Raw genomic sequence first — 26,315 nt, forward strand, 5'->3', positions numbered from 1 at the left:
ATGTAGACGTTGAAGAGGGTGGGGCTGAGCGAGGAGCCTTGAGGTACGCCGCAGATGATCTTGGTGGCTTCTGCGAGGAAGGGCGGGAGACGGACTCTTTGGTTTCTGTCGGAGAGGAAGGAGGTGATCCATTCCAGGGCCTTTCCTTGGATCCCGGCGTGGCGGAGGCGGGTTGTCAGGGTGCGATGGCAGACCGCGTCGAACGCAGCCGAAAGGTCGAGCAGGATGCGGGCGGCGGTTTCTCCGTTTTCCAGCAGGGTCCGGATGTCGTCGGTGGCCGCGATGAGGGCGGTCTCGGTGCTGTGGTTTGCTCGGAATCCGGACTGCGATGGGTCGAGGGAGCCGTTCGCCTCCAGGAAGGCTGTCAGCTGTTTGTTGACGTTTGCAGGGAAGGGGAGGAGCGAGATGGGGCGGAAATTCTTGAGGTCTGAGAGGTCTGCGGTGGGCTTCTTCAGGAGGGCGCTGATCTCTGCGTGCTTCCAGCTCTCCGGGAAGGTGGCGGATATGAAGGAGTTGTTGATGATGTCCCGAAGTTTGGGTGCGATGATGGAGTCGGCTTTGTTGAAGATGTGATGTGGGCAGGGATCGGCTGGGGAGCCCGAGTGGATGGTGTTCATCGTGTGGGTGGTATCTTCCGTGCTGACCCGAGTCCAGGCGCACAGGGTGGTGGTGGGGGGTGTAGGTTCGGTGGTGGGGTACGAGTTCTGAGCGCCGAAGCTGTCGTGTATGTCGACGATCTTACGGTGAAAAAAGGTGGCCAGAGAGTTGCAGAGGTCTTGAGAAGACGTGATGTCGTTGTTGCTGGTGTTGGTGTTGGAGAGCTCTTTCACGACGTTGAAGAGTTCCTTGCTGTTGTGGGTGTTGTTTTCCAGTCGTTCTCTGAAGGATGACCTTTTGGTGGATAAGAATGGGTGTAGGAATTAGGAAACCTAGTGATAAAGCCATTATTGAAATGCTCATTGGAATCCTGGTAATAACAATGTGCTTCATATGTCTTGTGATAAAAGTCCATGTCATAGCCTACTAAAATAAATGTTTTTGATCATGCATTGCATCATTATTAGTACAGATGCTTGAATGTGACATTCTAGGTATGAAACCGGGGTTTCATGAATAGCACTATGCCCATTGAGAGAGGAACTATTTAATTTAGCCAAAAGCACTTCTTCCCAATGAAACTGGGCAGAATGCATGTCAGTAGTAAACCAGATCCACCTTCCTCGTACATAGTGGCTTGAACTAATTCCTTGGATTATAGGGTAGGTGGATCTAAACTAAGGACGGGTTGTGAACTCAGCTGCCAGAGTTCGTGGAGGTTTGCCCACTCCGTGCTCCACATAGAGCGCAGAGTTCCATATACTTAGTGAAGTGGCTGGAGCAGAGTTTATACTCTTGCGCAGTTTGCCAAAGTTAAGTTGGTGAGCGATGAAAATCATACGTTAGACCACCCTCCAGTGAGATTTCTCAATGCAGGTGGTCACGGCAGGTCGCTACTGTGTGCATTGAGGAAGTTGCAGCTCGAATAGAACATCTACTCAAGTGGCAGAAAGAAGCAGCTCCCTCTTGTGCTGTGCCATTCGCGTTGATTTTACAGTGCAGGACAAACTAATGGCACTAAAAATTAGTGCGAGCAGAGGGACTTACTGCACTCTCTGCGGAGCGCGATGAAGTTTTTTCCGGCACTTCACAGACTTCTGCATAACAGAATACCACCCAGGACTAATCTCAGTCTGTAGCCTTAGGGTATATCCCTTACAAAAGTGACAGCCGCAAACCTAAAAGAGGAAACAGAGTGCACTAGCAGACATCAGTAAGGTCCTTCCCACCTGACGAGAGGTGTCCTTTGCAGGAGCATCAATCCAACCAGTATGTCCATGTGTTATGAGACCACAGAAAATCCAAATCCTACTCAAATGCATGAGTTTGCTGTAGACTACCCTAGTGTGGATGGAATATAACCCCTGCATTCAGCAAAATAACAGACATAATTCAATCACAAAAAGGTTAACTTGTGGCATAGCACATGGTTCGTCTGTGTGTCCTTTTCTTTTTGACATATACACACAGCTGAAACACTTCACTCTCAATTGTCGGGAAATGCCAATAGATTCGCCTTGGATTAAAAAGCCGACTTGTGAACCAGACAAATTGCTGAATGTTTGGTCCCCATATACTTTAGGATGAAGGAAACATCTTCAGTTGGATCAGAGCTGAAGCAGAGCTCAGGTAGGAAATTGTGCTTGCAAAATATCATTAAAAATCTGCAATTCACATTACAGTATAAGCTACCCCACTTCTTCCTCTTCTCTCCCACAGATATATGAAATAGTGAAGAGAACATTCTGCTGAAAAAGTTTAGAAAGCTACCTTCTCTGCTTAAATACAGCCTCGGCATTTAAGAATTTCAGACCATACTGTTTTTGGATTATTGGAACAGTGCATACAAAAATGTACCAAGAAATGCAAATGTTAGAAAGTACATTATCTAAACGTGCTTAAACCTATACAGAAGAACTACATAGTACCTGCATAGGTTCTCATGCTAACAAGTATTCTGCACCATGCATTAGTCTTTCTCGGACACATATAGTTAAGAGGAAGTGTAATTCTATATTTGGACGTTTGGTAAATACATTTGGCAAACCGAGGCTAAAATCCTCACTAAGTACGATTGTGCTGCTGTTACATACCAGAGTGTAGGATTTGAATAAACAGACAAGAAGATTTGGGTCTCTGATGAGGTGCGATTGCCACTTGAAACCGTCAATGTCACAAGAAATTGATCATATCTGCTGTCAAGTTGGTCAGTCTGGACAGTGATGGCATCAGAGCTGCTATGAAAGGGATCTTGCACTGTGGTGCTGAAACAGGACTGATGCGGTCTGCTTGCCGGAGCACACTTCCAGATGAACCTGCGAGAACATGCCACATTTGGTCAGAGAAATAAACACACTTTCAACTGTCCATAATTGTGTCACAAATGCGTAAAGAGGTGACAAAGAGTCAACCACTCAATCATTTAGAGAGGACATAGTGTTTGAAATAAAGAAGACACTAGGCAGATGCACCATCAATTGAGCATTACTCCACAGTAGTAAATACACAGAAACATGAATAGATGAACAAGTCGTCTGGTGCACTAAAGAAACCAGTGAACAGGGGAATAGTAAACTCCAATGATCAAGGTTTTGGAAATACCTCTACAATTAATATGTCAAAGCAGACCTCAAGTTCAGCTTCTGCAAATACTTTGGTTTCAGCCACCTAATGTGGCAAAACACTTTCCTGGGTGAAAGTGGGGGCAACAAAGAGGGGTGACCTATTTCGGGACTCTGCAATGCTTCAGTTTGAGGAATTTCAAGCAGAATTTGACCTACCGCACGGCCATTTCCTCTTACACATGGCGCTCACCCCATCGCTGTGGAAACACTCGTACACTGCCGCCATGGGGCCGTGGGTGCTACGATCCTGCCATTACATGGACCTCTCCGCTGGCACCTTGGAGGTGGTCTCCTGTTTGTATAAGGCAATACAGGAGGACATCCCGCAATCGTTGGCGCACCAGCAATTGTTGTGGGAGGAGGACGTAGGAACCCCATTCAGGTTAAGGCCTGGGACACTATACTAGAGAGAATTCTGAAGGTGCCTAGGAATGCTCACTTTAAGCTTATTATGTTCTTCACAGATCGTACCTAACCCTGGAGCACCTCAGGAGCTACTTGGCCGATGCGACCTGCCCCTGATGTAGAAAATTGGGAACCCAATTTTTACATATGTTCTGGTCATGTCCCTCGCTGACGGCTTACTAAAGGGAATTTATAACCACTGTTGCAGATGTCACAAGGAGAGAGATTCCTGACTCTCGAGGCCTTTGCACGTTAGGATGGTTTCCACACACAGCCAAAACCAAAGTCGCAAGTAGATTTCAGGATTTGGCGTTTATTCTTGCCAAGAGAGATGAATTGGAAAGTACCAGGAGGGCCCTGAATTGCAACATGGAGGAGGGAGATGGAAGAATGGGCGGGGTGTGAGGGGAGGCTGCTCCTACGAGAAGCCAGATGAGGTGTGGACACCCTGGACATGGCCAGAGCCTGGGGTAACCTAGTGGACACCTTCACATCTCCCAAATCTGACACTCCTATAACCCTCCCCTGTGGGACCCCCGTTGCAGTTTCACACAGAGACCCTGTTATAAGAGGGAAAAACACTGGTACACCAAGGATACTGAGGGGACCTAGCTTGCCTAGCGCCCAGACCGATCCTGCCTGCCTCTTAACACCTACCGCACAGCACCCAGACAAACCACACACTGACAATACACACACAACCGTCTACTGATTTATAGGGAGAGGCAGAGAAAGGGTGGTATTGTTTCTTTTTTAATCTTATTCCTTCGCTGTGAGGAGATTAAACACAATTCAAGTGCTGATGCTTTAAAATTAGTATCACAAACTTGCTGTTGGTATGCAATTGTACTAATCACTTATCGAAAACCTTAATAAAATCTGTTAATAAAGAAAATACACAAATGAGTAAAATCACTTTTCACAATCTTTGCATGTACATTTTCGTGTCTAAAATATGTAATCAAATCTCTGACTATATCGGTTTCTCAATTTCATAGCTTGTAAGTATTGCTGTTGAGGCAAACATTTATGCAATATGATCCCTGATAAGCCACAAATCTAATTATACATCCCACGAGGCCAAACAAGGACGGTAAATGAGGTCACGGAGTCAAATAGGGGATATTAGTCCCAGAGTTAAGCGATCATGCCAAACGCCGTTAGAAAACGTGGAAAGGAGGACTCACTGGCGTTGGAGCTGCTGCTCCAGCACCCCTAGATAACATTAAAAACAAGATAGTCAAAGAGCAATAAAAAGGTAACTTCAGTGAAATTCTTCCAGCACTTCCTTCCTGGACAGACTGATAACTAGACAACTTCTTTTGGCAAACTGATGGTATTTTAAAACAAAGAATTATATATGTTGTCTCTCTCTGCTAGTGTCTCTCTATGTGGTACGATGGTGTGTAATAAAGCCAGTAACAAGTCAAGGATTTTCTAACCCACCCATATACATAAAAACATTTGTTTGCTTTACAAAGTAAATGTTAAAAATACTCCTAAATAGTCCAGCAGTATGCAAAGTACACATGAGACAGATGGACTCTTAATTCCTAAATTGGATGTAAACAAAGTGGGTTCAAACAACAACAAAAACACAAAGTTTGTTTAAATGATGCATACACTGTTTAACAAAAGTTACATTCTTTGGTACACTCCCTCTTTAAGCATCAGTTATTTTATCCACACTCCTAATCCTGATTCTAGTCGTAGCACCCCCCACTCGAAAAATTGTTCGAGCACCTCTGGGACACCAACTTTTCCCAAAGCGCAAAGTATACAACGTAATATATGTTGTTTAATGATACAAAATGTTAAAGTTGTAACCATGATTGCCATTGGTTGAAATATCAGTTTCTGGTTAGTCACAGGAGGCAACAGTGTATGAGGGGTGCCTATTAACAAAATCATTAAAGTATTTACGAGTACAGAAAATAATACTACAGAAGAACTCTTCTACATACTCTTTCATTACTTAGTTAATTCAGCTCCAAAACACCCCATTCCGCATTAGTATAAATGCATCTTTACAAAATGTATATAAATGTTCTTTGAATTTTTCCATTGTATTCTACTTTTAGATGTTTTGTGGCTAAATAAAGCCATTTACGAGTATGCAAAAGAATACTACAGAAGTACAAATGTACATACCCTAAAATACTTTCATGAATAGACCCTAAAATCTCGTTAAATCTCGTAACAACCAAAGCCTTTTAAATTATAAGGCGTTCAAAAAACCGATTCTCCACAACAGGTTCAAGTGGAAAAATCTATTTAAACCAGAATACAGGAACCTTGAGCAGCCATGAATGGGATAGGTGGGTCTTGGTGCAGAGCACAGTTGCCCACTTTTTACATGCCACAAATTATGACAGAAAATTTCAATAGATACATGACATGAACATGCACTTAGCAGATATTTCCTATTTGATTAAGTGATTTCTGAAAATATTTCACTCATTACTATTAATGGGTGCCTTTATTGTAGATTTATAGAATCTACTAACAAGTGTGTTTAACCATGCTAATTAAGATGCTTTAATGAATATTAAATGAATATGAATCCATCGTCAGCCTGTATTTCACCATGCTGCAGTACATAGAATACTGTTTTCCATTTTCTGCAAACACTACATTTCTTGCAGGTATTCACATGCATTGTTAGTTTGGAACATATTCATTACTGTATTAGAGGTAGGGGAAAGAGCCTGAGAAGAAGACCTTGATGAAGGTACAGAGAATCAATGGAAAGGTCAATTGAGCAAATGTTACAATCCATGTGTGTCTGAGAAAGATGTTGTTCCCATGTCCACTGTGGGTTTATCTATCGATGTTGCAGGCTGCAACCTGGAAATTTGACGAGGACAATGATGGTGTAATCAAGGGGGTGTTACCTATGGACTTTGTACACCAGAGTCCCAGATAATTTCTTTCATGATTTCATGCAGAACACCTATGCAGATCTCTCTTGCAGATCCCTTGCACACACATGCCCGGATTCCCTCCTACCAGAAAGGACTTAGGGGTCGATTAGGATCGCGGACGGACTTGAGTCCGTCCGCGACCCCTGAGGAGGAGGGAACGTCCGCATGGGCTGCGGCGTTCCCTCCGATCGAATTAGGATGTGACCGCCAGGGTGGCGGTCACATCCTCTATCACTAACATTGCGGCGGGTGCAGCTTCAAGCTGCATCCGCCGCAATGTAAAAAATCCATGCACAGCATTTGCGTGCACAAAGCAGCAGGCACCGCGCGGTGCCTGCTGCATTGTGCACGCAAATGCAGGGGGGTACCATAGGTACCCCCCATGTGCACCCCCCACCCCACCTTCACCCAGGGGGCCCGCAACGGGCCCCCAAAGTGAAGGTCCGTATGCTTTTCCACAGCGGTAAAGCCGCCGCGGAAAAGCATATATTTTCAGACATCCTAATATGCCTGGCGGTGTCTGATAGACACTGCCAGACATGTTAGTGCTTTTCCGCCGCGGTCGCCTTCCGACCGCGGCGGAAAAGCGGCGGACAGATTATCAGACCCACCAGCCATCCTAATTTGGCGGTGGGTCTTTGGAGTCTCCGCCGCGGTTTTTCCGCATCCTCCAGGCCGGCGGACACTTCCGCCGGCCCGGAGGATGCGGAAAAACCGCCATCCTAATCGGCCCCTCAATGAGGTTTAGACCTCAATGCTTCCTTTTGATTTCTGGTTGCGTGTTTCTTAGGCTAATATTTATTTCTGACCCATAGAAGACTCCTGCCCAATCTTCTGAGATGCTCGCATTTTCTTGCTTGATTTTCTTTTGTCCCGTCTTGACTTCCTTCATGGAAAATCCTTGATCCTCGATTACTGATGTATAGGTGAGAGAATCTTAGATATTTTTCTAAGCACCAGATATTGATGCTACTTTCCTGTATCACAATCACAGAACTGCTTGTTTGTTTAATACTAGTCCGCCTCAATTTCTTTCGGAGGCTGGGACTCCCAGTTGTTATTCTATACCTTTACAATACGGCTTTAAGAGTTGAGTATTTGCACTTGATTATAAATTTATTATACACCTTTTTGAACTTGACTACCAATTCCTGGCCCTCATTATGTTGCCAAATGGGTTGCACTGTTAATTGAAATTTGAGTGAATGCAAAGACTAACTCCCATCCCCTCTCAGTAAGGTTAAAAGGTCGATTGGACGTCCAATGGTAAGCAAGTGAGCCCAGAAAATGCTGTATCAGTCTCCTTAGGCCTTCCAAGAGTAGAAAAGAATCCTAGCTGGAATGTCAATAGCCCATTACAGGGGGAAAATGCATAGGCTGGGTCTGAACTGGGGTGGCGAAGTGAGCTGAAGAACCATAATGGATTCAAGCCAGATCGGAGTGTCTGAAACGTTTCAGTGCTCCGTCCATCATCTCCTTGTAATTGCTTTGTTCACCCTATGTTGGCAGGGTATGCCCAGACGTGGGTCCCTTGCTCACTTTGCCACTGGATTCAAGCTAGCCTGGCTGATGAGGGTTGTTACCCCAAAACCGGTCCCAGGATGCTTATTTCCAGTCCATGTAAGACCTGGCTTGGCAGTTCGAGCTGGCCTGTTCCCATGAAGAACAGGGTCAAGACTGATTTACATATGGCTAGGTCTGAACTGGGGTGGCAAAATGAGCTAAAGAACAATGATGGATTCAACCCAGATCTATGAATAGGGTTGAGTGTCTGAAAAGTTTCAGTGCTTTGTCCATTACCTCCTTGTGTTTGCTTGGTTAAAATGCTGTTCAGAGGTAGGAGAAGGTGAGAGGCCGAGGTTGATTTTCATCATAGGCTGTGTCATACCTAGATATACGTGCATTACGATGGAGGTGTGCATAGATAAGAAACTTGAGGCATGTGAGAATGGCCCAATAGTGGAGTGCTGGGATTGACCCACTGTTACACCAATCCAAGATATATATACTTTGAACATTGACTGTAAAGGACAGTGACGCTGGGTGCATTCAAGGAGAATCATTGAGCACATCCTTGGGAAATTTGTTTACTTGCTACAATAAAAAGAGGGGCCCTAGTGGAGTGTATGTAAAGAGGAGAAAGGAAACTCTTTTGAAAGCGTAGTCTAATTTGAGGTATAGAAGAAAGATGTGCAGACTGCCCAGAAATGAATATATGGGTGAAGGATCAGCATGGGTTTTCTGTACAAAGCAAAGCAGAAAGGAATGGGGAGAATATGACAAATCTAATGATGATAGTGTGTACAAAGATGGTTAGGCACACCAGCAAACAGAAAGCAGCCGTGAAGTAAAAGGAAATAGCATCCAGGTAATACTTCATGAGGTGCAGATCCAGGGAGGGTTATTGAGAGGGAAGGTGGTAAAAAATAAATGGGCATTCTGAAACTGCAATTCAGGGTGCTTAACTATGCAGAATCATAGATTTTTGGGCTCACTGAGAACAGTGACTCCTGCTCTGAAATGCTTTTAAAGACCCAACAGTGGTAAGCATCTCCTTTCTAGGTGGCTTTCCACTCAGAATGACATACATGTTGTTGCAAATAAAGGCCTTTTTAAGTAATACAGACTATTTTCTCGCCACATGTAGAAGCGCTTTTGAGGGTGTAAGAACCTGTACTGCTGCCAAAGTATATACATTTTATTTGGTCTTGCATAGTGCCTAGAAACAATGTGATCTATGCAAGGGTAACAACCAGAATTGCCCATGGAATGGTGGTTCTCAAATGGTTTTTGTTCCCTATGAATGATCTACTACAGAACATTTTAAGGTTGTCAAAACTTGTTACTATACAAATACTGTTCAGTATGGTTTTCCTCTTTTGAAAAGGAAAATAGACAGGTTGTGTCTTAGTGACAATTAAAATCCATAATAGACAACACGACTACATCATTGTATTGTACATTTAGGAAGCCTACCTTATTATTGCCTCTGGATAATCTGGATCATATGATTCAGACCCATTCAGGAGGACAGTGGTAGCAGGTATTTTAGATATAAAGAGGTGGTTGCCGCCTGCAATCACGCTGACAGGAAGACTAGGAGGCACCACAATGTTCACTGTGTAATTACTATATACAACATTTCCAATTATTTGAACCTGAAAAATATGAAGAAAATAATTACATTCTCAAAGCAAAAGAACACATTTATTTTTTGGGCCCCAATTCTACTGGAGTATCCATAACTTCACACAGAACTGTTCCAAACAAATGTGTAAAGCGAGGCTTATGGCATGACATGAAACCAAAAGAGCAGCTTCAGTTGACTGACTCTTGTAACCGTAAGGTTGATAACACAAGGTGGTGGGCAAGCGTGCCATCTACAATTTTAAATTGTACGTTCTCACTGTCCCCCACCTATGTCATGAAATGTGCTTAAGATGCGACATCAGTAAAATATTTACCGTGCAGAGACCTAATAAAGCAGCAAATGCACGCATGGCCAAGGCAAGAGACGACCAACTACATAGACAAGTGAATTTTGTGGTAAGCTCAGTTCCAAAATTGAACCCAAATACATACCTTAGCAACAGCGGTGTAGAGTCCATATTCCAGAAGGTAACTTGGAAGCAATATGGTCGGCTTCTTAGTGTCAACACTTGGAGGAAGTGGTACCCGAGCTCCACTTAATGCTATTAAGGACCACTGATAGCTAAGGCCCTGGGAAATGTTGCAGGAGATTGCAGCTTCAAAGGTTACTCTCAGCTGAAGATTCTGATATCGTCGGACCTGAATACATTTAGGGAAGAAATACATATGTATATTCAGTTCTATATTCTGTAATCTAAATCTACACACAGCAACTTGCGCTATGGTGACCGGTTTAATCATGGTAAAAATTACAAGTGAGCCATTTATAATCATAAAGTAATGAGGACTGTGTTACAAACCTCATCGTAGTGGAGAAACTGAAGTCACTATGAAGTGTTATCAACCCAAGAAAGTAGTATCTAAAAAGTATTAGCATGCGCTCCCTTTATAGTGCGCTGCATGAATTTAGATGGTTTTGTTTTAATATCAACTGGATGGGTTGCCACCCTGGTACTCAATACATTACTAATTTGCACACTTCCATAAGCTTTATTAATAGAGAGGCTAAGGGCTTCATATGCATGGTATGCAAGTTATCCTGCTTCGTGTTCCTCACAGCTTTGGTATCAAAGATAGGGAGCACTACAGCAACTAATGTGCAACCCTATTCCCCTTCTGGCTAGGGCTTAGTGCCATACAGGAATCAGTCCTGACTGTGGGGCTTTTGTGTATATAGAATTGCGCAAAGGAAGACGACTAGTATAAAGCGCGGTATTTGCCTTCTGCAAAAACACATGGTTATTAGGTTGAAAATACTGTACTGATTATGATTTTCCAGTGGTTGTGGTAGGTGAATGTACAGCTGGTGTCAGGTATCATTAAAATATTGTTAGAGGCAGTCTTTCTTCATTCTGCTTCCTTGCATTACTTTATAGACATGTACAGATGAATTCTGATATCGATGAAATACTGCAGCTATGTAGAAGAGGGTGATAAGGAAGTGGCAGCCTGGCAGGGGAGGAGCAGGGCAGTTGAAATATAAAGTGAATGACAAATGCAGGTGCTAGCAGCATCAGCAAAGAAGCCTCTGAGAGCTCACGGTAACAAAATGGGGGGGATGGGTTAAAGGTTTGAATTCTTCTCATTTTTTTGCCCACTATGCCCCTCTAGACCGAGACCAGCTGTATGCAAATCAGTAATGGTAGGTCTCCAGAAGGAAAAGTCATGCCCAAACTACCAGGTTAAGCCCCTTTAGATAACAAGAGTCTAGATGTTGCAATGCAATTTGGTTTTCTGTTTGAGATTGTAATAGCCTGACCTGAACATGTCCACCTGAATTCTTGCAAGATCTCAGTATTTGTTATTCATCTCATAAAACTCTGAGAAAACTATCTTGGGGTCACACCTTCCAGATCTACAGAAAAAAAGACAATAAGGGTGCCACCATAGTTCCAGACTCACAGATCTGATAATTGTATGGAAAGGACTACTGCAGTGAAAAAAGGATCACATTCTATTTAGAACGCATTTGAGACAAAGGTTTGACTGTGTCAAAGTGGGATCATTGATTCTATGTCAGGACTGGAGGCAAGGAGTATGTTCTACCTTATTTTATTTCCATTCCAACAGTCTTCACCAATAAAACTGTTAAAAAAATAAAAAAGACGAGCATTCCGAGGATGCACAGGGAAAGGTCAATACAGTTCAACCAATCAACAGTCCAGAATATCCATGAGGGTAGGAGACCCCTGAATAGCTTTCTCTTTCTTTTCTTGCTTCCAGCAGTTGAGTGGTTCTTTGCATTGCTCTGGTACATTGTGCGTTATAAATTTTTTTGTGCTATTTGCTTGTTTTCGCACAGCTAACATTCCACTACTTTATTTGTGCCACGGGAGCGGGTCTCATAGCTCCATTCACGGCGTTCTGTTAAGCCTCGGGACTGCGATGTGGTCAGTCATCAACAGAAAGCGAGAGTGCTACAGTGCATCTTGTTGCTCCGCGGAGAATGTGCTTTAGTCAGCTTCAGGGAAAGAGATGAGCTTGCGTCCTATCGGAGCCAATGTCTCCACCGGGCCACCTGGATGCCTCTGACGCTCAATCTCACACGGGTGTGTGTGTGTGTATATGTATATATATATATATATATATATATATATATATATATATATATATATGTATATGTATATGTATATATATATATATATATATATATATATATATATATATATATATATATATATATATATATATATATATATATATATATATATATATATATATATATATATATATATATATATATATATATATATATATATATATATATATATATATATATATATATATATATATATATATATATATATATATAATTTTTTTTTTAGCAGACGGATGCCCACATTTCATAACAAGCAGGTCTGTACATCTTGCGTTAATTCCAAAGCGCTCATATCCGCGCCGCCTCTGTGCTCCTGCCTGGCTGTTCAGGGGCAAGTCCCAGGCGCCCACTTTATAAGTCTTAGTGTCCCCTAGGGGAAGGGGGCACTAATCCTTATAAAGTGGATGTGTCTTAGACACCTAGTCAACCAAACACGAAAATATGTCACACAGAGGAGAAAACTGTGTCTATCATAATTGCAGGAGAATGCACGAGTTTTATGGCACTGAGACCATATGGATTGAGAGTATAATCAATAAACTCAGGAGAAATCTATTTTTAACTGACTGGTATAAATAACTTCACTGGCAACAAGAAAGAATTCCACACCCAATCAGACCTGTGTAAAACAGAAATCATCATATGTACTCTTTTATACATGGATATGTTTTTAATTAAATGTAGTTCCTGAAAAACCATATAACCCAGAATGCTTCATTGTGGGCTCAATGGCACTTGTGTATAAATGTGGAAATGGAGAAAGGGCTCACTCAACAGTGATCAAGACCTTGGTGGGCGAAACGCGTTGGTGATGGTGTACTGAAATAAATATATTGACATAAATCAAACTCCTGGAGTGCGGCATATGACTCTTATGGTGGTAAATTGATGTGGGGCTTGGTTCTGCCCCGAACGCCAGCACCGGCCAACCTAGCACGCTGAGAGTGGAGCCAATTGGTGATATGTATATATATATATATATATATATATATATATATATATATATATATATATATATATATACACACACACACACACACATATACATTGCAGCCTGCATGAACTGGGCTAAAGTTTGTGACAAGTCTCTCTGCTTTTCTACATTACGCACCCTGTCTGCACCCTGCGCTTTCTTAAGAGTCTAGTGGGGTCACAGAGGAGGAATACATAGAAAAAGAGTCCCTGCAGTTCCTTCTCCTGAACAACTAATTTTGTGAGGCGGTAGATGCCTCCATCCATCCATCAAGCAGGGGTGGCAGCCACGGGGTCCTTTGAGAGCCCCCTGATAGAGCATTGCTTATTCCTGCACTGCTCCCAATCTATGCATGATGATGCCTGCCCAGCTCTGCGGCAGCCTCCACATTTATGAATGTGCCATAGTGCAAGAGTAACCCCAGGATGGACTTGAGAGCCTTAAGAAGCCTTCCGTTTGGTGCCTTTGCTGACATGGCAAAACTACCCCCCCCCCCCTTTACTGGCCTTGACGCAGAGGAAAATGATTCCCACAGTGACTCTAATGTTGAGGCTGGTCCATCCCAGCCCTGTTGTCCCTTGTTGGTCCCTGTGACCTTGGAGTCCATAAGTTGCGGCACAGAGCCGCCTGATGTTAGAACCAGAGAGCCTTATGCACACCTGCTCAGTGGAATGGGTCCTATCTGACAAGTTAGCCAAGTTTGTGGCAGGTCACCTTAGAGAAAGAAGTCAGGCCATGTCTTTGAATGGGGTGTCACGTCCCTCCCTCTCTGGCAAGGTTGCATTCACCTCAGAGATAGATCTATCTCCTTGAAAAGGGTATAGATAGATCCTGGAAATCCTGCCCTGATAAACTATTGGACATCTGTGGACTTCTCACAAAGATCTTGGATCGGTCTAAGGAGGCCAAGGCCTCAGGTACCCTAGTTTCCCAGGGCTGTTTTCGGTATGGGCGCAGCCGCCATAGTTTTCAAGGGAACACAAACTGCGCCCTGTCAACAGAGAGACGCTGTTACCTCCTTCTAAATGTGGACACCAAACTGGGGGATTTCGCATCCACGGAGTCCTCCTGACGCACAGCTGGGAGAGAAGAGACTTTGTTTTAACTTTTGCTGCTATTGGTTCTATCTGTGTGTTATTGAGACTGCATCTGCTGCTTTTATATTCGATCTGGGGCATCTTTTTAGACCTGTGACTAAATACGATTTGGGTGTTTTTACGGGGCTTAAGAGTTGCTGGGGTGATTTTAATTGCGCTTTGGCACCTCGTGGATCTATCAGCTGATAGTCCACATGTTTAAATTGGCCTGCAATTAAAACGTGGGACCGCCGCCATCTTGGTAGGATTCCGGTCAGCTGTCTAGCTGTTGAGACCCTGCCGGTACATAATCAGATGCAGTCGCGGACGAACGCAGCAGGCGCGCCGCGCCAAAGGCAGGCCCGTCTGCACCCGTCCGCGCTAGCTCCGTGCTCAGCGCCAGCCCCCCTGCCCGAATTGGATCAGATAATATCAATTCTTTCACCGACTCCAGCGCCAAGTTCATAGCCCTAAAGGGGTCCAAGATGGCCCAAAACTGCCACTACTTCTTGACTGCAAACCCCACCAAACCAGCATGATCTGCCCTGGTTGTAATATTTCTCTACCTAATATTATCGGTCAACCTGTGGCTGCGTATAGGGAAAAACAGAGTAGTAGCTGTAAAATCCCCCCAAATACTGTGTGGAATTGCGCCCTTATTAATAGATCCCTGGTTAAGCACAGCACAGAATGTGCCTGCTTTCTTGAAGACGAGGGGATAATGATCGCCTTTGTTACAGAGAACTGGACTGATGACGCCTCAGGCCCAGACTTAGTGAAAGCGACACCTTCTGATTATCTCTGCTTCTTGCTTAACAGACCACTCAAATGAGGGGGTGTGCTTGCAGTGATACACCATAACTGCATCACTTCATCCTTTCAGCCATTGAAAAATGAGGAATGCGAAGCGTTAGATTTCTGTATATACCTCTCTCACTACGAATCTTTTAGAGGCTCACTTATCTATAGACCCCCTGGGCAGAGGAATTGCTTCATTGAACAAGCTGGCACCCTATTAGAAATAGGACTAAACTCCAATGCATATACCATTCTAGGTGATTTCAATTTCCATTTCAAATGAACCTCCGATCTAGATACAGTCAGTTTGCTAGACCTTATGTCGTCAGGGAATCTAGAACAGCTTGTCACAGGACCCACGCATCAAGCAGGGCATACCTTGGACGGCATCTTCTCTAACAACCCTCAGATATCTTTTACAGGCCTTCGCCCCCTTATATGGTCTGACCACTCGGCTGTTCTTTTCAAACACACCTCATCCCGCCTCTCAGACCCCAAACCCTCCAAAATATACCTCGAAACAAGGGCATGGAAAAACATTGAGGCCGAAGATCTAAACAAATTCCTTGCTGCTAACAATTTCCTGCTCCCTACAAACCTTGACCAGGCAAATAATTGCTATACTAATTGGCTAACAAAAGCAGGAAACAAGTTAGCCCCCGTGAAAAAGGTACACATCCACAGAAAGCGCCCTTCAGCTCCCTGGTACTCTCGTGAACTTAAGGACCAAGAGTTGGTTTGCAAGCATCAGGAAAGGGGCTGGAGGAAGGAATATAATGAAGAAAAGAAAAAAGCATATAAACAGGGTCTAGCCCAGTATAAACAGCTACTTCACACAACTAAACAAAAATATTTCAAAAAAAAAAAATCAGGAGGTGAAAAACCAGCCTAAAACTCGGTTTAAAATTGTCAAATCCCTAGCTCATCCCGTCACTGCACCCACCCCCCCAAGTCGAGACCTGTGCAACAACAATGCAAAGTTCTTTTTCGATAAAGGTAATGCCATCTTCTCAGCCTTCTCAAACATGTCAAATAGCAACCTATATTCCACACCCACCACTGTAACAAAAGCCTCTAAAAACAACACCGTTTTTATTTTTTTTAACCCCCTCACAGATGAAGACACCTATAAAATCCTTATCCAGGCGAAGTCAGGTTCCCCCTTCGATCGTTGCCCTATCGAAACTGTAAAACTTGCGGCTAGGACAGTGGCAGGTAAACTCACATCCATTTTTAATGCTATGTACAAGGAAGGATACTTCCCAAAGGATTGGAAACAGGCTTCCATCCTTCCACTTTTAAAGAAACCCAACTTAGACGCCAAGGATCCAAACAATGTTAGACCCATCTCCAGAATGCCCCTTCCAGCGAAGAATATTGAAAAAAACATGAATGCCCAGCTCACCTAATTTCTCATCCGTTCCGAGCAACTTGACCCCACCCAATACGGGTTTAGAGAAGGGCATAGTACAGAAATGGCACTCATCCACTCCACGGAACAGATCAGGGCCATTCTTGATCAGGGAGGAAGTGCCGCCCTGATCATGCTGGACTTCTCGGCGGCATTTGATACTGTCCACCACACCCTGCTGGTGGACTGTTTGGAAGAAATAGGTGTCAAACAAACGGCACAAGCTCTCCTTAAATCCTTTCTTTCAGACAGAACTCAAATGGTCAAACTAGATACGTTTGAGGCTGAAGCTTTTTCCCTACCCTGTGGAGTTCCCCAGGGATCCTTTCTGAGCCCCACACTTTTTAACATTTAGGTTTCCTCGCTAGCCCCGCTTATTGAGACTTTTGGGTTTAATCTCACATCATACGCTGACGATACCCAAATTGTGGTCAATATTTGACCCGATAAACAAGGTGATGCTGCTTCTAGGCTTCAGTACTGTATGTATACAGTGAGTGATTGGATGGCATGGAAGTGCTTAAAGCTCAACTCCAGCAAAACGGAGATGGTACTTTTTGGCAACAACCCCTCCTTCTGGACCCCAAACTAATGGCCATCTGCCCTTGGCCAACTACCACCCCCCACCAAGAAGGTGAAGAACCTGAGAATTTGGATTGATGACACTTTAAGCTTTAAAGACCAGATTAACGCAGTGACATCAACCACCTCACTCATTCTCAGAACCTGTAGGAAAATAATGCCACTACTTCCGAAAGATGCACAATAAATAGTAGTTTCGGCCCTGGTATTGTCCAGGCTGGACTATTGCAATGGTCTATACCTCAAGTTGCAAGAAGGCTCCATGCATAAATTACAGATGCTGCAGAACGCAGCGGCTAGACTCCTTACAGGTATCCCTGAGCATGCATCTATCTCCCCATCTATAAAAAAACTCCACTGGTTACCAGTCAAAAAGCGCACCCAATTTAAGGCACTTTGCCTGGTGTTCAAGGCCCTGCAGGGATCTGGGTCAGACTATCTAAGGCAACAACTCCGCTGGTATTTACCAAAAAGAACACTACGTTCATCAGATGCCAAGCTTGTAGCAACACCACGAATAAAAAAAGCTAAAGGGGGGGGGGGGTAGAAGTTTCACCACCAATGCAGCTAAGGCGTGGAACAGGCTTCCTCTACATTTAAGAAGCATGACCAATCACCCTAAAAACTTGGCTCTTTAACAACTAACCAGCAACATCCACTTATGTATTCCACGGGTTGAACCTTACCTCAGCGGCAGGACACCTTCGGGTAGCAGCTGTGCTTTACAAATCCAGATAACATGAACATTAACATTAACAGAGGCTGATGCAGTGACGTAAAGCAAGCTCTTCGGGGAGCCATTCGTTAAGGAGCTTGGCAAATTTGTACTCACTTTACCTTCTTAGATAAGGCGCAAGCATCGATCAAAAAGATTTTTTCACCCCCAAATTTGTGTCTGGGCTAGCTGCGGCAGAGGGCGCTCGACCGGTCGCTTCTGTACCCAAGCTCCTCCCCGAGGCTTCAAGAAGTCCCAGGACCAGTCCAGACAGAGGAAATTCTTTCCCTCACGAAGAGATCAAGATGGCCGTAGTTACAGAGGTTCCTCCAGAGGGCAGTTCCAGGCCCTAGCAGGTGAGAGTTTGCCCTTCCTCCCAACTAAAAGTGGCAGGCCAGTTGACTATTTGCTCTCAATTGGGATCATCTTACTTCCGATGCATGGGTTCCACAAACCATCAGGAGTTTTCACATAGAGTTCTATGGGACCCCGATTCAGGTATCCCTACCATGTATGCTAGTTTTTGCAGAAGATCAGACTGACTTTATAGATCGAGAGGTGTCAGATCTTCTGCAAAAACGAGAGATTACCTGGACCTGCCTCCAGCTCCTCTGCAACATCTTTTTGGTGGACAAGACAGATGGTGGGCAACTGCTAGTGATCAACCTCAGAGAGTTCAATAGGTGGCTTGTCTATCAACATTTCATAATGGAGAGTATCCATCTTTTGCATGATCTTCTTTGTCCCAACGACTGGATGGTGCATTTGGCCTTAAAGGATGCCTATTTAGCAGTCCCCATTCCCCCCACCACAGGTTCCTGCAGTTCAGGTGGCGGGACCAGGTGTAAGACTTTGCACATGTTTTATTGAGACTCTCTTCAGCTCCCTGGTGTTTCACCAAGGCTCTCAAACGGGTGGTCAAAACCCTCCAGGTTTTCGTCTCTTAATTTACTTGGATGACCTCATCCTTTTGGACCAGTGTCCAACACACCTCGGGAGCAGTTGCAAATGGCAGTGGATGTGCTGCAAAGCTTAGGTTTTGGTATCAACGAGCGAAAATCGCTTCTAGTTCCTACCAAGCAGACAACCTTCTTCAGTTTTGTCATAGATTACGTGGAAAAGACCTTAAGACTTCACTCTCGGAAGGTAGCCAAGATTTGCAGAGAGTTGAGAAGGACATTGTCTAGGTCCACGACCTCTCTCAGATAGATAGCCCGAATTGTAGGTCTTTTTGTCTCCCCTATACATTGAATGTTTCTGAGCCCTTTTCATTTCAGGGCCCTCCAACTCCTCTAAGCCTTCCACCTCAACAGAGACCTTCAATATTCAGAGCAGATCCCGCTCATGGAGGAAGTCAAGGTGTAAATGAGATGGTGGCTGGACCACATGGAGATGTGGAAAGGTCGAGCCATATTTGATTCCAACCTGGATATCGTTATTAAGTCAGATGCCAGCAAGGCTGGCTGGTAAGCCTGCTGAGGGACTCCTTTACAGGACGAAAATGGTCCGCAGACGAGTAGCAGTTCCATATCAATTGCTTGGAGCTGATGGCAGGGTCATTATCAATCAAATGTTGGACAAAAGACAGGATTGAGGGCAGTGTCCTCCGCAACATGAACAATTCAGTGGTCCGCTACATCAACCATCTATGGGGTACCAAGTCAAAGATCTTAGCGGATCTTATCAAGGAGTTTTTGGCCTTCTGCCTTTCTCACAATGTCTCAGCGACGGCAGAGTATCTTTTCAGATTGTTCAATGTGGTAGCATTCTGGTGCTCCAGAGTATGATCAGACATGAGTCGTGGCAGTTGAACCACAGTCTTCTGGAGGCTCCTTTGGGGTCCTTTCACAGTGGATCTTTTTGCCTCCCGGTTAGATCATTAACTTCCCAGGTACTTCAGCTGGTAGCCATATCCTCTGGCAACAACAACAGATGCCTTTCTCTGGGATTGTTATTTGGTGACAAGGTACGCCTTTCCCCCATTTGCCATGATAATGAGTGTCAGCTCAGGTCCAAAGACAAAAGGTGATGGTGGTTTTGATCACTCCATACTGGAGGTTTCAAGTATGGTTTCAGGTTCTTCTGGAACTTTCCTGGGATTCGCAAATCCTTCTACCCCACAATCCAGATCTCCTTCGGGATCCTCTTGGCAATCATCACCCATTAGTCCTCCAAGGATGCACGTCTCTCATGGCCTGGTGGATTACCGGCACTGCTGTAGACTCTCTGGTCTTTCACAGGAAGCTGAAAGAATGCTGGTGTGAGCATGGGCAAACAGTAAAAACAAGCATTAGAGGTTCATGGGGTACAGATGGGATGGTCTCTTCGAAACAATCAAGATCCCATTGGTTGCTAAGTGGTCTCTATCATGAACTTCTTGGTGTCTCAGGGATTTTCATATTGTACAATCAATTGATAGAGGTCAGCCATTTCTGCGGGCCACATCCCCATCCAAGGATCTCCGGCGGGCGAACACCCATTAGTGTGAGGGATACATTTGGCACTCTCACCGGAACCCAGGTACTCAGCCTTATGGGATGTTAACAAGGCTTTATACCTTTGCTTCTCTTGGCAACCAAACCAGTATTTGTCGTGCAGGTAAATCTCGGTGAAACCTGCCATGCTTCGATGCATAGTGTGATGTAGAAGAGTGTCAGTCGTGCCGGCCTTCGGACATTTAGTGAAGGGCTTTCACCCCACAGTAGGTCCTCTTCCACATGTTTAGACGTATGAAGACAAATTCCAAAATGGTGTCTTACCCAGCTTTTGACAACGCCCCCAAGTTATGTGTGGTACCTTGCCTCAAGGCTTACAAAAGCATGACATTAGAGCTCCGTCTACCTGGTGAGCGTCAGTTGTTAATATCCCTCAGAAAACCTTTCATAGTGGTCACTCCACCCACCATAGCGCGTTGGGTTCACTGGGTTATGCAAGAAGCAGACACTGAAGTCTTCAAATCGGAGCCCATTCTGTAAAACGTGCAATGGCCTCAAAAACTTTTTCTCTAGGGGCTCATCTAGAAGACATTAATGCAGCAGATTGGTTTTAGGACTCTATGTTCAAGCAGTTTTATTTTAAACCTGTCATACATATAGTGTCTTTGGTGGTTGACAAGCTTTGAATGAGCGTAATCCTCGCCTCCCGTCCTGACAGAATGAAAAATTACCTAGAAAAAAAGAAGGAAAGTTTCAATTCTATTAAGGGCACAGAGGGGAGGAATATTCCCACCCAAGGTTCCTGAGACATTTTGTTTCTCCCAACCCAGAAGTATGTAAAGGATTTGGTTCTTGCTTGGAAACAACTCCCTGGCTTTTGTAAGGCATAAGTATCTATTGGTTTGTTTATGATCTGTTACACTGTGATGAAGTCTCCAGTATAGAAGTTCATAACTTATCTTCTCAATTTGGTTCTGCTTAGTATGTAAGAGTTCCCTTGATTGAGGTTAGGAAGTTCCGAATCATGGTTCTCGTCTCTTGATTGTTTCAGGTTTGGATAGTTCCAATACAGACTAACAGAAAGATGTGGGAGCGATCCTGTCACAGTCAAGAAAGAGGTGGCTATTCAGGGTGCTCCTAGCTTTATGGATATATTGTTGTTTGGTTGAACTGTGTTGACCTTTCCCTGTTCATCTTGGGAAAGCTATTCTTTACAGTTTTATTGTTGAAGACTGCTCGATTGGCAACCAAAGAAAATAGAGCATAATCTTCGCCTCCGTGAACCACCGGTACCTGCGTTTGGGGCCAACACCTTGCCATTCCTGCATTGCCTCGCCTACACTCAACCCTGCTAGCCCCCGCCGCCGCTGACCACTCGCGGCCGCCGAGAGGGGCAGGGCAGGAGAAGTAACCACAATCCCCAGCGTCCCCTGCTTCCCGGGGACGCCGCCTGTCAGCTGGGCTGCCGCTTCCACCGGGAGGCGTACATCAGCGAGCCCTTCCTTCGGCAGAGCGGGAACAACCGGTACCAGCGTTTGGGGCCAACACCTTGCCATTCCTGCCTTGCCTCGCCTACACTCAACCCTGCTAGGCCCCGCCGCCGCTGACCACTCGCGGCTGCCGAGAGGGGCAGGGCAGGAGAAGAAACCACAATCCCCAGCGTCCCCTGCTTCCCGGGGACGCCGCCTATCAGCTGGGCTGCCGCTTCCGCCGGGAGGCGTACATCAGCGAGCCCTTCCTTCGGCAGAGCGGGAACCACCGGTACCAGCGTTTGGGGCCAACACCTTGCCATTCCTGCATTACCTCGCCTACACTCAACCCTGCTAGCCCCCGCCGCCGCTGACCACTCGCGGCCGCCGAGAGGGGCAGGGCAGGAGAAGAAACCACAATCCCCAGCGTCCCCTGCTTCCCGGGGACGCCGCCTGTCAGCTGGGCTGCCGCTTCCGCCGGGAGGCGTACATCAGCGAGCCCTTCCTTCGGCAGAGCGGGAACCACCGGTACCAGCGTTTGGAGCCAACACCTTGCCATTCCTGCATTGCCTCGCCTACACTCAACCCTGCTAGCCCCCGCCGCCGCTGACCACTCGCGGCCGCCGAGAGGGGCAGGGCAGGAGAAGAAACCACAATCCCCAGTGTCCCCTGCTTCCCGGGGACGCCGCCTGTCAGCTGGGCTGCCGCTTCCGCCGGGAGGCGTACATCAGCGAGCCCTTCCTCCCGCGTCGCGGGACGCGCGCGGGCAGAGCCCGGGCAGAGGGCGGGCCGTCTGTGGCCGTCCGGGGACGACGAGGGACGGGACGGGCCATCCCCCTTGGCCCCATTTGACTTCCAACAACTGACTAAGGTACTTTACATCGAGTTGCGGGACTGAGTAACTGTTGACGAAGCCCTTTTGATAGAAGTAGAAGTAATTTTATGGTTGTAGGAATAGGGGTGCTAGAGAACTAAGCCAGTTTTGTCACCTGTTATTTGTGGGACTTACAACTAAAGCATTATACCTAACCTTGTTTCTGCGGACACAAGAGTGAATAAGCCGGAGCCCTAAAAGGAAAAATGTCTAATCATCCCAACACACGCTCCGTTGTGAGTAAAACACATACTAGAGAGACCTCTAAGCAAACGCGAGCGGCAACGAAGGAGTCTGCCCTAACAAAAGGAAATAAACCTACTGCAATAGATTTAATGTTAAAAAAGGTCTCGGGGGAAATTGAACGAATGGAACGGAGTTTATCCTCCTCACCTAACCTTAATGCAATTATTCCATCACCCTCCAGAGACTCACTAATTGCAGATAGCCCAAACATGATAGGAAACGTGACCCTATCAAACAATGACACTGAGGATGTCCCTTGTGCACAATCCCCGGGGTTAGAAATCTCCGGGCATAGTGAAAGGACCCGTCAGAAAAAAATGAAGCGCCAGGGGAGGACCAAGGGACCACAGAGGAAAAGGAAAGAATCTGCAAGAGGCAGTCGCTCTAAGAGCAGGCAAGAGTTTATACTAGTAGAAAATAATACCCAAACAGAAACAACTCCACCAGGATGGGTTGAGGTAGTCTTAGGAGACCTCCAAAAACAATTAGAATCCTTTATAACCGCACAGTTAAAACCTATTATAAGCAAGGTGGACAAAATTGTGTGTGAGTTGTCTAAACAAAGCAAGGCAATAGAACACGCACTCACGAGACCCTCTATCGACTCTAATCTACCAAATGAGATGGTTCCCAATGACATTGCAAATATTAACAGATTGCCAAATAACAATTGTGTTAGTCATACTCAACACACAATTGCCCAGATCCACGAGGCACCAAAAATTCCCCAAAATCAAAGAGAGGGCTCTAATGACAAATCAAGAGGGGGACACACTCAAAACATGAACTCCAAAAATAGGGAGAAACCCCCTGTACAACCACTAATGAAATGGAGACAGGATGACTGTCCCCAGAGAGACAGGAATTATGACCCATGTCACACAGATTCTGACCCTTTCTACACTACAAATAGCCCCGCCCCACACATAGATCTCCCTCCAGAGGCCACACCTTTTATAATAGTCTTTGCAGGGGTGCCAGAAATTAGGCCCACCAAGAGAGAGTCAGACCATCAATTACATGCCAAAATCTCCAAGTGGCTGAATATAGATAGACCCTTAAAAAATGGGGTCAGAGGTGAGATAGTGCATGTAAGACGAGTGAATTGGCTGGGTGGGAGGAAAAAAGATATAAGAGGGGACTGTATAGTCGCAAATTTTAGAGATACTAGACTGGTTGATTATATTTTGAAGAATCCCAACAGGAATCAAACCAGCACAATTTGCGCACTCCCACTCGGGTATTTTTACCCAAGGAGCTGGAACACCAATCGTATTGATGATGATGGTGGGTGGAACCCCGGAAGACCACAACGCATACAAAAATCAAGACCACTAGGCCACCCCGATCAGTTTCTGCCCCCACATGACTACTCCCAGTGGAGAAACAGATTTGCCCCTCTGCAGTCACTGGAGGATAATGATTGACTCACCCAGATAGAAAATAATCATGTAACATCCTCAGCTGTCAGTGAATGCCCACGCCGAGGAATAGAGGGTAGTTCTGAGAGTGCTGAGAAGGAACAAACCTTGAGGTCAGAAGAACTCCCGAATCAGGGGGAGAAAAGTGTAAACACCATAGATCCATCAGTAGCGGGCGAGATTAGAGTAAATGAATCTATCATAGTTAGAGGGAAAGAGAATAGGGCTGGATTGACTGTGCTATCCTGGAATGTAGCAGGCCTGGAAGCTAAACTTAAAAACAAGGAGTGGGAAGAATTCATAAGGTGCTTTCATGTTATAGCTCTCCAAGAAACATGGGCACGTAATTCTGACCACTGCCAATTGGAGGGCTATAAGTGTTTTTTCAGACCTGCCCAAGAGACAAATTCTGGGAGAGCAAAAGGAGGCTTAGCAATATATGTAGATTTAGATCTAAAGGGTACCTGGTCACAGTCAGACTGGGTGTCAGACACTTTACAAGCAGTTTCACTACAGTACCAGTGGCAGAGACTACTATTTCTAAATTTCTATAACTCTGGGCCGGTTGATGGGAACCTCCCTATAATATTAGAGCTGGAGAGTATGTTAAATGAGGATCTGGATTTGAGGATGAAGGGACCTGAACCAACTGTTCTATTGATGGGGGATTTTAATTGTCACCTGTGCCCCAAATTAGTTCCTATCTCTGTTGACTGGTCTTCCTGCCCTTTAGAAAAGGGTCTACATTTTGAACACAATAAAGAGGGCACAGCTCTGATGAAGCTCTTAGATAATTTTGCGCTCACCCATGTTATGGATTTAGTTGCACTGGAAGCAGGGGAGACCCCTATACCCACATTTAAAGGGAGAGGTGGTGGGTCGATAATAGATTTCATAATGATTTCTGCCTGCTCTAAAGAGCAGATTATTAGAACAAGAACGGAGTGGAGTCCCTTCAGTGATCACAATCCCTTTTCCCTAGAAATTAATTATGATGTCTCACCGGGGAAAAACTTAGGGGGTGTCACTGAAACCCAAATCCAAGCAACAGATCAAGGGAGACGGATAAGGTGGACAATGATCAACCCACAAGATTTTTACTTTAAGCTAGTGGGTGATGGGAAAGAGCATATAGAGACCTGTCTAGACCCCACAATAGAGGGCAGAGGAGTGGTTGTGGCATTCGAAACTTTAACTAAAATAATAGAAGGGTTACTGACAACTAAGAAGCCGGCTAAGCAATTATCTTCCCCTAGATGGTTCGATACCAATTGCTCAAGGGCATTAAGAGAACTAAAACAGAGTTTAAAAAGGGCCCCGAGGGACAAGATGGAAATTGCCCGATGCAGACAGAATTATAAAATCCAGGTAAAGAGAAGAAAGAGTGCTCTTCAAAAAGAAGTTTGGGCAGACCTTAGGGAAGCAGGAGAAAACAGGGATTACGCCCAGTTTTGGAGAATTATAAACAGACCCTGCTTTTATGACTCAAGCTCCCCAGTTATTAGCTCCAACATATTGCCAGAACATTGGATTAACCATTTTAAATATTTGTATAATCAGCAGGAGGTAGACATTGGAGATGGAATCTGGAAGGGGCCCAGGGCAGAACAACTAGAATTATCTCTGGAGGAAGTTCTAAAAGCAATCTTAGGGCTGACACAAAATAAAGCCCCCGGCCCGGATGGCACCCCACCAGACCTATTTTTAAGTAACACTGATCTATGGGCACCAATAGTAACGAGAGTACTTAATGCAGCAATCAAAACGGGTCTCCCGCGATCTTGGTCCACTGCAGTGATTGTCCCTATATATAAGAAAGGCTGTAGGGACAGCCCGCAGTGTTATAGACCAATCTCTCTAATTGATGTCTCTGCTAAAGTACTCGGGAGGGCACTTCTTAACCGCTTAATAGAGTGGACTGATACTCATAACATCTTGGTGGACACCCAGTACGGGTTTCGAACAGGCAGGTCAACTAGTTACCAATGCCTCAATCTATACCTCCCTTGCCGCTAA

The 26,315-nt window shown here is 45.1% G+C and overlaps 1 protein-coding gene across 1 annotated transcript in view; it reads right to left on the reverse strand.

Annotated features, from left to right (window-relative positions):
* PKD1L1 (polycystin 1 like 1, transient receptor potential channel interacting) overlaps nt 1-26,315 on the reverse strand; it is a 1,793,388-nt gene that overhangs the window by 1,078,528 nt on the left and 688,545 nt on the right. Inside the window, exons 20-22 of the mRNA XM_078688182.1 lie at nt 10,133-10,339; nt 9,527-9,708; nt 2,691-2,912 (exon numbers count right to left, since the gene is read on the reverse strand). Coding sequence (XP_078544308.1) covers nt 2,691-2,912; nt 9,527-9,708; nt 10,133-10,339 — 611 coding nt within the window. The remainder of the gene's footprint in view (nt 1-2,690; nt 2,913-9,526; nt 9,709-10,132; nt 10,340-26,315) is intronic.

This window comes from Lissotriton helveticus, chromosome 4_1 (genome assembly GCF_964261635.1).
Source record: "Lissotriton helveticus chromosome 4_1, aLisHel1.1, whole genome shotgun sequence".
In the NCBI taxonomy this organism is placed as follows: Eukaryota; Metazoa; Chordata; class Amphibia; order Caudata; family Salamandridae; genus Lissotriton; species Lissotriton helveticus.